This window comes from Physella acuta, unplaced genomic scaffold, assembly GCF_028476545.2.
Source record: "Physella acuta isolate Inbredline_101_S28 unplaced genomic scaffold, ASM2847654v3 ptg000094l, whole genome shotgun sequence".
In the NCBI taxonomy this organism is placed as follows: Eukaryota; Metazoa; Mollusca; class Gastropoda; family Physidae; genus Physella; species Physella acuta.
This window is the reverse complement of record NW_026731614.1, coordinates 94166-109436: the sequence shown is the minus strand read 5'-3', so window position 1 is coordinate 109436 and position 15271 is coordinate 94166. Positions and strand designations below refer to the sequence as shown.

Genomic DNA, 15271 nt, shown 5'->3' with positions numbered 1-15271 from the left:
TAAATGCATTACGGCGGCATGTCACGGGCAACTTATTTACGAGCAAGTACGGACCAACCCGACACTTAATCATAGCCTTGCGTCGCGGCGACGCGCCAAATTACGAGCTATGGAGGTTTAAAGAATAGGATTAAAAACTCCGCGAAACAAAAGGTATCTTGATAAAGTGTATTGGTTTATATTCTGGTTGACATTAGTGACCCGGATAAAGTTGGAAATAGATTTAGTCAGCTGTCAAAGTGACCTTAAGAAACCTTTGTAAAACTGCGTTTCTTCCAGACATTTTTTTTATTGGGGAGGGGGGAGCGTGAAACTTTGGGGTGAGGTGCACTTATAATTTTTTGAGGGGATGACATTGATTAAATTATTATATTTTTTATATAAACTATTTTGTCAGGGGTGGCGGCGGTGGAGGTGCCCCCATTTCCCCGACCGAACATATTCCTAAAAGAAACCACGTCTAGACAGCACGTGGCGTAGGCCGACATTTGACTCAGGGGGGTTCTAACCCCCTAACACCCTTTCTGCCTACGCCACTTAGTTGGGACGGCACACAACTACATTATTTACTTCCTTATTGAAGTTAACTTCTCTTTAAAATAATTATATGACCCTAACGTAAATTTAATGGACAAAAGGACATATCCATTGCGTATCGTTACACGGTCGTCAGTAGAGGGGTTGTGGTGGTGGTGGTAGGGGGGGGGGGGTCAAGAAAAACAAGATAACACAACATAACCCCCCCCCCCCCCACCAATACTGAATGTTGGAAGCTCCGTGTAAGGATTTATTTCATTACATAATACAAGCTGGTTTCTCTTATTCACACAATGCTGTGTGAATGTTAATCAGCGTAAAAAAAAAATCAAGTATTCATCACTGCGTGATGTGTAATGGTGTCGTGTTCTAAAGCAGGGAGGTCTACCACCAGTGCACCCGCACTTCATCCCCCGACCCACACAGGTGTCACGGCTGTGTGGGGACACCAGCTGTGTTGGGACGCAAGCTGTGTGGGGGACACCAGCTGTGTTGGGACACCAGCTGTGTGGGGACACTAGCTGTGTGGGGACACGTACCGGTGTCAGGTGCCACTGCTGTGTGGGGACACCAGTTGTGTGGGGACACCAGCTGTGTGGGGACACTAGTTGTGTGGGGGACACCAGTTGTGTGGGGACACCAGTTGTGTGGGGACACCAGCTGTGTGGGGACACTAGTTGTGTGGGGGACACCAGTTGTGTGGGGACACCAGTTGTGTGGGGACACCAGTTGTGTGGGGGACACCAGCTGTGTGGGGACACTAGTTGTGTGGGGGACACCAGTTGTGTGGGGACACCAGCTGTGTGGGGACACCAGTTGTGTGGGGGACACCAGTTGTGTGGGGGACACCAGTTGTGTGGGGACACCAGTTGTGTGGGGACACCAGCTGTGTGGGGACACCAGCTGTGTGGGGACACCAGTTGTGTGGGGGACACCAGTTGTGTGGGGACACGTACCGGTGTCAGGTGCCACCAGCTGTGTGTGGACACCGGCTGTGTGGGGACACGAGTTGTGTGGGGGACACCAGTTGTGTGGGGACACGCACCGGTGTCAGATGCCACGGCTTAAAAATCTGGCACTAGATCACCGTACCCCATCCACCCTAACCGCAACCCCGACCCCCACTTTACCGAATAATGTCGTGTTCCCCACCCTATTAGGACCCCCCCCCCCACACACACACTACACCTACCCCCACACATACAACCCCACACATACTCCCACACACAACACTACACCTAATCCCCCACAACACCACACTTAATCCCCACATACACATCACATCTACCCTCCACTTAACACCACACAACCACCCTCACACTTATAACACTACATTTACCCCCCCCCCCCCCACTCACCCACACAACACCCCCCCCCCCCCCCCACCCATCACACCTAACCGCCATGACAATGTCCTTGGGGAAATCCAAACGGCACCACAACAAGAAATATAATCCAAACGTTCTGTGTTCAAATCTTTCTAACCGTCGAGTTCCTATTGTGTCACCCCCCCCCCCCCTCCCATAGATTAAAATATTGTATTTCACCCGGCAAAGTTTTTACACAGAGCTTCTCCTCTTATCATAAAACCCTGGATTTAAATTCAATTTGTTTCGTTTTTTTTTTTTTTTTTTAGAAGATAACTTTAATCCCAATTTTTTTTTAAATGCTAAGAATACATGACCTTTACATAGTGAGACAGTGTTATTTTAGCGCAGGTCTTATCTGTCTTTACAAAAACAATTTGTGTATCTTACAGCTTATATATTTAGGCTTTATTGTTATTACTATATGGCTTTTTCTGTCTCAACGTCTGCTGTCTATGGTGTCGTTCAATACTCTCTAACGCCGGTTACATGGTGTTCCGATAGCTGTTTCTCCACGCCGTCAGTGGCGTAACTAGGGAGGTGGAGGGGTAGCTCAGTCCCAGGAGAAATGAAAAAAAAATGGTTATACGTGGTTCTTTTTTGAGAAATTACGTCACGCTTTAAAAACAATTTACCCCCATCAACCACGTCATACTATTATGGGGGAGGGGAGGAGTCGGACTTTTGTGAAGACACGCTTTTACCAGTGAAACTTACACTTTCTAAAAAGTAGTATTCGAAACTGAATTTTAGCCATTATATTGCATTTTAAAAGACTATTTTGTAAATTGTAATAAAAGCTGATAAAAATACCGTTATTCAAAGAAATTGCTGTTTAAAAAAAAACCCAGAAATTGCAAAACCTCAAAAAGATTAAAAATGACAGAGAAGCCCTTTTGAGTATATTCTACCAGGGCGGAACTTAAATGTCATAGATAGTGATTCGTTACGTCATTTGCAAATAAAATTCGGATCGCAAATTTAGTCAAGATTTGGTATAAGCCTAATAAATTTAAAAAAAAAGTCATTTAAAAAGCAAATAAAGTAAGCTGTGAACATTCAGCTTAAAAAAATTACTTATTTAAAAAGTCTAGGTATGACGTAATATTTTCCTCACCGCACCTTCCCATACCTTCTGACGTTTGAAAATCTGAATTCTCCCACCCTCCCCTTCCACTCTCAAAGTTTTCTCTTTTGGGTTGGACGACCCTTTAGGCTTTAAGGAGACACATAGATATAGATTTAAAAATAAAATAAATTTAAAGTGATACGTTGTTGGGACACCGCTGCCCTTTAATTTAGAAACGTTTCATTAATCGAATCTAGGCCAGCGTGTTGTTAAAAATAGCTCTCAAATGTAGGAAATTATAAATCGTGTTTGACAGTTTCCCCACAAAACTTTTACTGTTTCCGTTAGTCTATAAATCTCCCGCTTCTGTGAGCAAGGAAGTGAATATTATAGAGCTACAAAGTACAATGCGTTTTCTTCTTGTATTGAAGTCTAGATCAGTGACTTATTTTGTACTAATTGACTTATTACATCAGTTTAGTTATGTAATAAATAGGCAATAGGTAGCGAGGAACTTACTAGAATCTAATCTAGATACGAGATGTAGTGATGTAGACTAGATGGTCGCGAAGAAGTCACGAAATTGTATTTCTCTTCCTGGGGTATAAAGAAAGGGGGTCTAACAGTAGTGAAACTTTAACTAGACTCTAGTTTCTCTAGTCCGTTTACCTTTCGTTTCTCTACATTCAGGTGTGTAGGGGGGGGGGGGGAAGGGGGGGCTTACATTAGGGCCCTATAGTGCACTATACGAAATGGAAAATTATAATACGGCAGTTAGATCTAGCATCGTAACGCATGACTTAAGCACGAACTATATATTATATTATAAATGGCTTTAATAGACAGCTGTTGACGCGACTACTTTATTTAGTGTGTTGTTGCCAAAACTGTCCTAATTTGTATTGTCACAAGCAGAATGGGCGCTTTACTTAGGCTGCTAATCTACTTTATTTACTTGCATATGTCTCTACCACGCTCCCTAGACAGATACTCTACCATAAACTCTAGACATCTATACATTGTATGTAACACACAATATATTATATAACCATTAGGTTCTTGCAATGTCAATTCTATCCTCCCCCCCCCCCCCCTCCACTCCACACTCTAATCGGAGCTGATTCGTACAATTCCTGTAGCCAGTTCAGATTGAGAAGAAGATGAATTGAACGAAGACTTAAGCCTAGCTTATACACTGAGCTTGATTAGCTCTATTTGATCTGATTTTTGTATGTTGTGTTTTAGAACCCCCCCCCCCCCCCCCCCCCCCCCCCCCCACCAACTCACAACTTCTGATTTTTGTTTTTGCGTTTTAGATCCCACCAGCCCACAAGCTCTGTCCATTAGTCCTGAGAGCTCAATCTATGTTGACAACTCCACAACACCAGTCCCGTCCTCCAGCAACTCCACAACAGCCCTGTTGTACAGCAATGACACAACAACAGCCCCATGGTACAACAATGTCACAACAACAGCTTCGTCATACAGCAACGTCACAACAGCATCCCTGTTTGACAACAAAACCAGCACAGCACATGACAACAGTTCTTTTAATGGTGTCACCACCACAGCATCACAGAGCAACGTAAACAACAGTACGTCATTCTCTAACAACTTTACCACTGACAACCAAACACTTTCGGATTATTCACACACCACTGTAAACCCAGGCGGAAATACATCAAACTCTAGTTCATCAGACCATACAGCATCTACAACATACCCTACGCCACATGCAAACTTGTCAGGGAGTGACTTAAACACGACATACGGCACAGCCTCTCCTAACCTGGACAACACTTCTATCACTGTTGCCATGACAACAAGCCCGGGGCTAACATCAATGCCATCCATGGGCACTACGCATGTCTTCAACACATCAAGCGTCAACACGACATTGGCTGAAAACTACACGGAGACCTTGAAAATCTTTAACGTCACTTTCAGAATCATCAACCTCAACTGGACTGATGAGTATAAGAACAGTTCATCTGAAGGCTATGCTAGCCTCAGTCACAATGTCTCTGCATGGGTAAGTCATTACAAGGAAAATTTTAATGAGGTAATCTCAGCTAGTGCTTTGGTGGTAGTGTTACTGATTGCAAAACATGATGGGCTAGGGTTCGAACCCAATTGAAACTCAGTCTTTAGAAATTTGTTCAAGTCTGCGCAGCTCTGATGGGTACCTGGTTGGGGAAGTTAAAGACAGCTGTGAATTTTTTTCTGTTGGACAGTTCCTAAACTCTACTACAACTGCCCCTTTCAGCCTAGGTCTTGTGTAAATAATACTTAGTAATACTACTTGTACAATAGTTACCTTATTAGATCTCCACTTTACAAAAACAAATTAAATTAGAGGCTAAGATGTTCTATTCTTCTGGCCTGTTACAGTCTGTATTTGTTACAACTGGCCTGTTATATTCTATAGAAATATCTAAACTCACTGTATTTGTTATAGCTGAAATATAGAAATATAGAAATATCTAAACTCACTGTGTCTGTATTTGTTATAGCTTGCCTTTAATAGCCTAAAGAAATATCTAAACTCACTGTGTCTACATTTGTTATATCTTGCCTGTTATAGTCTATAGAAATATCTAAACTCACTGTGTCTACATTTGTTATATCTTGCCTGTTATAGTCTATAGAAATATCTAAACTCACTGTGTCTACATTTGTTATATCTTGCCTGTTATAGTCTATAGAAATATCTAAACTCACTGTGTTTGTATTTGTTAAATCTGACCTATTATAGTTTAGTCTATAGAAATATCTAAACTCATTGTGTCTGTATTTCTTGTAATTTATTGTTTACAGCTTGATGATCTATTCACAAATGTCACAACATACAATGGCTCTACAATTATTCAGTTTTCGTAAGTTTTTTCCTCTTGTCAAGTAGACCACTTGCAGTTCTATTTTTATACTAAAGCAGATAAAATTTATAGCCTTTTAAAGATAATTTATGTTTTTTATTTGTCTGGTATGAATGATGTTTGTGTTGTATTTTTTATAGAATTTTATGTTAGTTTATTGCACTATAATGTGTTAATATTAGCAATGGAAAAACCCTGTGGTAATTTTGAAAACGGAAATGGCTGGTTGAGTGTTAGAGCTCAGAGTTGCTAACCCAGAAGTTTCGAGGTTGGTTCCCATCCTTGAGGCTGTACTGTAATATCCTTAAGTCCATCAAGCTTTGAGGGTCACCTGACTACACCAAGTTAGCTGGACATAGTGCTGACCACACTATCCCCTTTTTTGTCTTATTGACTATCTGAAAATGTATCACTTTTTAATTTGACTAAACAGGTCTAGAGGCTTCCAAGAAAATGATTGAGAGTTACAATGTTAAAAAATATGTTTTTTGGATCACCCTTTTGTTTCATTGAGCAGCTAGAGTTGTGCTTATTTACCTTCAGTGTGTGAATGATTCATTTTGTCAACTGTTAAAAATTATTATAAATTTAACGTGTTTTAAAAAGTAAAAGTAAAGTTCCCTTTTCAAACCTCACGGTCTATAGGGTAAGTGAAGTAGAGTTCACTTGTTTCTGTGACCTCGGCATATGAAGAGATAGTGTGGTCAGCACTATGCCCAGCCGCCTTTACTTACCATATTGTGAGTTAGGTACCCATCAGAGTTGGGTGGACTCAGGGACGGTCTACTGACTTGAACCCGGATTCAAACTCGAGACTTACGGGTTAGCAGTCCAACTCTCTACCGCTAGACCACTGTGTAATAACTGTAATTTAAACACTTTTCCAGGCAAGGAAGTATAGTAGTCCAGCTGGAAATCAAATTTTTAGATGCCAACATGACGACAGAAGAGATAGAAAAATTGATAAACCTCACAAAGACGTTACAAATTGACGACCTCCTTGTACTTGATGGTGAGTCATTAATTAGCTGTGCTCTATTCTAGGTCAATGGTAGGGAAAAAAATTACTAATTGGGAAAAATTTACAAAAATGTAGATTGTTTACAACTTATTAATCTTACAGCATTTTAATGACAATGGTGAAAATTCGATTAAATTAATTTGCTTTGTAGGTTGAGAGAGCTTTCAAATTTCATTGTTGATCTAACATAATGTATATGGAAGTATATTAATATTTTTACTAACTTAATTTAACTAATTAATTTAAGCTGTATCAAGTATATACATTCAATGAAAATATGAAAAAGTGGAAGATAATTAAAAAACAATTTTGTAATTAGATTTACTTGCTTTTAATAGATTATATGTAAAACATAATTTTCTTGTCCCAAAAAAATAAATATGTATCATGCATGTAAATTGTATCGTCCAAAAAATTGGAAACAATTAATATTACTCTAAATTTCTTTGCCTTTTATAAAATGTAGTTTGTTAAATTTTTAGGACAACAATTAAAAGGACACCTGCTTATTTTTAACTAAAATATTTTAATTTAATTAATTTTGGTGTAAATTTTACCATCACCTTCCAAATAGTGGTCCCTATTTTTAGACAATTTAAAAACACACAGTAAATATACACAAGGTTTGATCATTTAAAAAAAAGTACCCTGTGTGTACAATGAGCCTACACAGTTCTTTCAAGTACCTGGTATTAATCAGGTCGGAAGAGGTTGCAGCTATCTGCCTCTTTAAGAGAAAGTTGATAGTATAGTTGGCACGAGGACATTTCATTTTTTAAAAATTATCTTTTTTTTTCAGAGTTGCTGACAACTACAGTGACCCCTCCAACGAGTCATCTGTCACCTTTGACAAGTGTGACATCATCAACATTGACACCACTGGTGACAACATCATCGTCATCAATGACAACACCAACATCCACCTCAGTTGTGACAACACCATCATCCCCAGCAATGACAACATCCACGTCCATACTGTCATCCACAAGTACACCACCCACCATTCTAACAACCGCAACAGCTACAGTCAGCACTACGGCAGACCCTATGATCAACTCAACAGCTGGGACCAATGGTACCATCATTGGTGGAATAGAAGTCTCCAGCACTACAGCCCAGACCCCCACACTGACCACCTCAGCCCCCACACTGACCACCTCAGCCCCCACACTGACCAGCACATCCCCCACACTGAACAGCACAGCCCCCACACTGAACAGCACATCCCCCACACTGACCAGCACGTCCCCCACACTGAACAGCACGTCCCCCACTGTGTTAGATGTTGTTGCAAACACAACGCAGATCATCAACACAACAGTCTCACCAGTTTCTAGCACACCAAGCACCAATCCTACAGATACAACTTCATACACCACTGCTACAGCTGCATCCAACACAACTAGCATAGTTATCCCCCCTACACCCGGTATAAATCATACAGATGCAACCACCAACACAACTACCACACTTATCCCCCCTACACCCGGTATAAATCATACAGATGCAACCACCAACACAACTACCATACTTTTCCCCCCTACACCTGGTATAAATCATACAGATGCAACCACCAACACAACTACCATACTTTTCCCCCCTACACCTGGTATAAATCATACAGATGCAACCACCAACACAACTACCACACTTATCCCCCCTACACCCGGTATGAATCATACAGATGCAACTTTAAACACAACTGCATCCAACACAACTACCACACTTATCCCCCCTACACCCGGTATGAATCATACAGATGCAACTTTAAACACAACTGCATCCAACACAACTACCACACTTATCCCCCCTGCAGTTGGTATAAATCATACAGATACATCTTTAAACACAACTACATCCAACACAACTCCTGTATTTAGCAATGTAACTAACACCACAACCACTTCTCCATTGATTAGCCTGACAACCACCACATTACCAACGACCACATTACCAACCACAACCAGTGGACTGAACTTGACCAGCACGCTATTCAACAACTTGACCAATGAGAACAGCACCAGCATGCCAAATATTTCTTTACCAGATCATGTGACAACTCAGTCAGCATTCAATGTTAGTGTGTGGACAACCACGTCAGTCATTTCATCACATGGGACAGACAACACGACTCAGTCCACTACAGTCAATACGACTTGGTCTATGTCTACAGTCAATACGACTTGGTCTATGTCTACAGTCAATGCGACTTGGTCTATGTCTACAGTCAATGCAACTCAGTCAACCCCAGTCAATACAACTTGGTCTATGTCTACAGTCAATGCGACTCAGTCAACCCCAGTCAATACAACTTGGTCTATGTCTACAGTCAACATGACTGAAACAGTCAACGTGACTCAGTCAACCCCAGTAAATACGACTTGGTCTATGTCTACAGTCAATGCAACTCAGTCAACCCCAGTCAATACAACTTGGTATATGTCTACAGTCAACGTCACTGAGTCAACTCCCTTAAATACGACTTGGTCTTGGTTAAATTCTACAGTCAACATGACTGAAACATCAACAGTCAACGCGACTGAGTCAACTCCCTTCAACACGACTTGGTCTTGGTCAAATTCTACAGTCAACATGAATGAAACATCAACAGTCAACATGACTGAGACAGTCAATGTGACTCAGTCAACCACTGCGACTATGACTTGGTCGAATTCTACAGTCAACGTGAATGAAACATCAACAGTCAACATGACTGAGTCAACTCCCTTCAATACGACTTGGTCTTGGTCAAATTCTACAGTCAACATGAATGAAACATCAACAGTCAACATGACTGAAACAGTCAATGTGACTCAGTCAACCACTGTGACTATGACTTGGTCAAATTCTACAGTCAACACAACTGAAGCTTCAAACATGACAGAATCAACCACAACACCCACACCCACAGCAACAACCTCCGCACCAACCCGAATCATCCGAGGCCAGTTTTCTATCACTGAGGGCTATGCCTGGAATAAAAACCTTCTAGACAATTCAAGCGATGATTTCCGAACCCTTTTTGATCAGCTCACAGAACTGGTAAGCAGCCTCTTTTCTCAGCTTAGTTATTGTTGTAAAAGTCAAATCTAAAGTTACTTTTACAAGTCCATGGTACATCATGCATATTAAATAGTGTACATGTTTCTTTGATGTTGGAATTTAAAAAGAATTGCATCTTGATCAGCTACCTTTAATATCTTTAAAGGGGATAAAATTTAAAAAGGCTTGGGTTTAGCAATGATGTTCACAACTGGATCATTCCATGATATAGATTCTAACAGTTATATCATGGCAGTTTCAGGTTTTGGAAATGAGAAGTAGTAGTAATACTACTACTTCCTACATTTACATTACTTCTTGCCTAGTTTTCATTATATTTGACTCTCTCCATCAACATTCTTGTCTTCTATTTGAAAATATTTTAAACTGCTGTGACTATCTTAACATTACTTATTGTTGGCTACACATTTAGTTTTTTATTTACTCTCCCCACTATTAACCTTGTCTGCTATTTAAACATATTTTTAACTGCTGTGACTGAAAAAATGAATGCTTTTTTCAGCTTACTAAACTATACAAGAATGTACCAGGATTTATAAACGTAATAATTAAAGAATTTCGGTGAGTTGACAAGGCTTGTTAAAAATAATTTTTTGGATTGACCAATCACTGAAGCATAGACAACCAGATAGGTTAAAGGGAGCTTTGACAAAAATATCTGTTGATAATTTTATTATTTACCAAAATAATTAATAATTGAAATTGTTGTAGTTTTTTTAAAAATTATTATTATATCTGAAGCTTGATTGTTTGTAAAATACACCTTCAAAGTACTTTTTATTCAATTTTTATTGTATTTGCAGTTATAGTCGTTAAAACTCAAAAGTGTTCAATTTTTATCGCCCATTTAAATAAGATTATGATCGTCTGTTTTCTGTACAGCCAGGGAAGTGTGGTTGTCCTGTATGAAACAGTCTTTGACGCTGCATCTTCAATGACCGCTGACAACATGACCTTGACCTTTAAAAATCATCTTCTGGAAAATAATGCTCTACTTGGAAACTTCACCATTGACGCGACCACCATTGAGCATCAAGGTATTTTTAAGATAACTGTTCAAATAAATTCTACTGTAGCAGTTGACTGGGTCAGAATCGACCTAAGCACTGTTCAGTATGGAGGTATTTTTTTTAAAATATGTAAATAAGTGCCATTACCAGTTTATAGAAAATTGGCGTTGATTTTGTGATTATTTAAATATTCTAATAATTATATAGTTTTTGGTTTTCATTTAAATAAATAAATTATATGCTTATTAAAATGTATTCTATCATTAAAAGTTATGGATTAAAAAAAAATTACATGATAAATAACTACAAGACGTTAATCAATGCACTTTTTACTTTGTCCACAGAGGTGAAAAAAAAGGAGAACAGCGATAAAGTTTTAGAGAACTGGGCTATTGCTGTCATTGTGTGCGGAGGTTGTCTTTTCATCTTTATAATTGTCTTGATTATTTTATTGGTAAGTTTTTTTGTTTCACTGCTGTACTTAAAACAGTTTTAGCAGTCAAGAAAATACTAGGCAGGATATTTCTTAAGATAATCATTAACTCTTTTACTGTAGCACGTGGGGTATTGTTAAAATTTTTGTTCAGTTTATGATTAAACTAAGCTTAGGTTAGTCTATAAAATTAGTCTTGCCTACCAGGAAGCTAAGTTAGCTGTTAAAAACTGGTGTCTTCTGTATGAGAATATGCAATATAACTATAAATTCTGAACTTATTTTAGTTGTGTAGAAATATATCAAGTCAAAAGTACAAAACTAATCAATTCTGAACTTATTTTAGCTGTGTAGAAGGTCTACGAGTCAAAAGTACATCTTCGATGATGATGATACGCAGTACCAGCGCACCTGGCCAGCCCCCTATAGATCCAACAGGTCAACCCCTGGCCAGAAAGATAACGTATACGACGCTGCGGACATGGATCACTATAAGCAACCATACGTCAACGACAATTCTGCCACCGACGACGCTGTAGAACTGGGGCATGGGCATGAGGGCAGAACAGGGCATGTCAACTATGCATATAATAATGACCCCGTAAGTTTTTTGAGTTTAATATTAAGTTTTTGATTATCAGGTTTATCAGATAGTGTGTTCAATTTGTGTCCAGAAAAAAAAATGCTTCTTAGAAGTTCAACCAGTTAAAAAGTTTAAGTACTAGCTAGGAAGAAAACAATATTAAAACAATACATAAGCAGTGTTTTACTATCAGTGTCCACTTATTAAGGTGTAGCTCCTAGATGATGTAAGGCTGTAGATCTAAAGGTAAAATATTTATAAACACAATTTCTATTACAACAACTAGCTATAACTTTTAAATTCAGTTTGATTAACAGTTTACCTGACAAGAACGTAAAAATAATTGGTTCATGCCTAACATTTCTTAAACATCTTTTGACTGTTGATTTGAAATCTAATGTATTACCTCCCTTGTTCCCATATTTTCAGTAATCATTCACATTAATTATTATTATCTTCTCATTAGTATAAAGTTTCAATTATTGCCTTTATATGAAACAATAGCAATAGTTGAAATATTGTACTTTTATTTTCCCCCTTCACTTAACCCTTCCACTGGACTAAGCTTACAATGATTAGTGTTTTATATTTAAATGTTTTTTACACTAATATCTAGGCTACTTTGATCCAAATTGATCTACAGTAGTTAATAATTATAATAATTACCGTATTTTAATTAAAATAAATATCCTATCCTCACAGAAGATTGTAAAACATTATTTAGTATTGTAGACCTTATAATTTTATATAAGGCCAACTTTGAGTTTGGTAGTGGAAAAAATGATTAAATACAATAAAATCAAAACAATAATCAGAAATACAACAGTTTTAGTGCATTTAATGTAATGTAAAATTATACTTTTGAAAGTCTTGACCGTAACATAATTAGCACAGGATCTCGTTACTACTACTGTAGATAAAGTTCTACTTTTGAATGAATGTTCTCAACATTTATCACCCACTTCTCTAATAATATGTGTGCCATTATGTTAATAATGAAAATTTTCAAATAAAAAGTTGAAATAATTTATGTATGGAACAAATATTACAAACAGATGACTCAATTGTGAAGATTCTGGGCTTGTAAAGAATAGTGTAAGTAAATCAATTAAAAAAACAGTATTTTATTCAAGAATTTTAACAAATAACTTTTACAAGAGTAGTTGTAGTATTTCTTATGTAGCCTTGATTTGATGCCATTATTATTTCATCCCTTTTTGTATCACTTTTGATCTTAAGTATAGGAAGCTTTAGCTATATGGAGATGGTGTGTGCTAGTTAGTTATGTTGTGCAAGTAGTGTGCTTTTACTATTTTTTTTAAGGACAGCAATACAATTTATGCGCTTTATCTTAGAACATACCTGTCTCTCTATGGGTTCTGTTCTATTTTATAACTCACTTTTCAACTGTTTTTACTCATAAATTAATTTCCATAGACAATGCAAAAATATTTAATTTTCAATCAAATTTGCTATAAAATTATTTAATAAAAATTCAAGGAATATTAATAAATTTATTTATAAAGGATTAAAACACAAAGTGGTAGATAGTCTTGCTCAATCACTCTGCAGATAAACACTCTTATTTTCACTATAATAGCTACACAATTTTTTTTTGGTGTATTAATAAGCTTTTTGTAAAGTTTTTTTTATTCTTGTTTGATTTCAAATACTTAATTAAGCTTGTGGGATTTGGTTTTGTAATAGTTTAGAACTGTCTCGTGAGTGCTTTAAATCCTCCCTGAAAGATTGCATGATTTTATTTTTTTAGTGAAAGAGTTTTATTTTTATTATTGAATGAGTTTGATTTATTATAATGATGGCACGTGGTCATCTGGTCATGGAACCTGGTCATACATGAGCAGAGTAGACTAAATACTTTGTGTTTCTCATGTGTAAAGAATTATTTGTGATTTCCCAGCACATTTTTATTTATAACCACCTGTGTTTACAACTAGCTCAGGTTTATTGTCTTGTTGACTGTTTTATTACTGGCCTTACAGATTTATCTCCTGTCCTTCCTGTTTTATAATGACAATTCATTATTTGAGAAATTTTTTTTTTTCTTTTTTTTTATCACTTTTCAAATGTGACTCTACAATTACACATATGTTACACATTTTTGTTTTGTGTTCATGAGGTTGCGGAGCTCAGATGGGTTTTGGAAACTGTTTACTAACATGGCTAATCTTATTTTTTAATTTGCTACAGTTTAATATATTTGATAAGTAATAGGTATCAGAAAACTATTTAATCCAAATCAAAAAGTAGAAAAAGAGCTAGATATTTTTTATACCTAGTGTGTGGAAAATAAAAATAAAACTGAAATTAATTTTTTTGTTAATTTGTGATGAAAAAAAAAATTATTTAAAATTAATTAATCAATAGATTGTCATATGCATTTTCTGTTAATTTGTGATTAAAAAAATAAACAAAGTTATTTATAATAAATTAATAAATACATTTTCATACAAATTATGTAATCTGTAAGAGATTTGATCAAAAACCTTAATTTGTTAACATATAATCTTTTTAAAATGTATTTATGCCACTGTCAGCTAATTATGCCCAAAATATTTTCCCATGATTATTAACCTTGTAATGTTCTCCATCTTACCAGGCTTATAATGGGAATTTCCACAAGAAAGATGAAAACTATTACAACAACCAGGCTGGAATTTCATTGGTCAAGTTGGAGAGAATTCCTTTTTACAGCATGCAAAACACAGTTGAAACAAGGCTCTAAGTTCAAAGTTTTTCCGTTTTCAGTTGTTCATTAACCAAAGATTTTCTTCATTTAAAAAAACAATGTTGATTATAGTAGAATTATATATAGATTTAATAGGCAAAATAATATCAGTAGATCATTTTTAAAGTTGTTTATAAAGTAGACCCACTAGAACTGCAATAAGTATAATGAATTTATAATAATGTCTCAAATATTTTATAGGAACCAAAGCCAAACATACTATGTTATCTTTAAATTAAGCATAAAGCTAAAAAAAATATATTTGTAAATAACGAAATATTGAAATGTGTTTTTTCAATGTTAAAGATATTTATAAATTATAGTTACTTTGTTAATAGCCAAACCGATTCTTCAAAAGGTTTTATATAAACCTCATTGAATACAAAAAACATATGTGAGGGTAGTTGTGGGTTATCATATCTATTTACCTTCAGCTTCATCACAAAGTTCCTTGAATTACTCTAAAACAGGGGTCTCCAAACTGCGGCCCGCGAGGTCCTCTCATCCGGCCCGCGGAGATCTTTTTGTCCACTGAAAAAACGTTTGTTGGTGATGGCTGAGGA

At 37.0% G+C, this 15271-nt stretch overlaps 1 protein-coding gene across 3 annotated transcripts in view; it reads left to right on the top strand.

Moving 5' to 3' along the window:
• Positions 1-15271, top strand: part of LOC131929281 (mucin-2-like) — a 32575-nt gene extending 17304 nt beyond the window's left edge. For all 3 annotated transcript variants that reach the window (XM_059285378.1, XM_059285371.1, XM_059285386.1), the window contains exons 3-11: positions 4290-5005; positions 5791-5849; positions 6737-6861; positions 7670-9912; positions 10436-10494; positions 10816-10970; positions 11288-11397; positions 11723-11977; positions 14580-15271. In XM_059285378.1, coding sequence (XP_059141361.1) covers positions 4290-5005; positions 5791-5849; positions 6737-6861; positions 7670-9912; positions 10436-10494; positions 10816-10970; positions 11288-11397; positions 11723-11977; positions 14580-14705 — 3848 coding nt within the window. In that variant the 3' untranslated portion in view covers positions 14706-15271. The remainder of the gene's footprint in view (positions 1-4289; positions 5006-5790; positions 5850-6736; positions 6862-7669; positions 9913-10435; positions 10495-10815; positions 10971-11287; positions 11398-11722; positions 11978-14579) is intronic.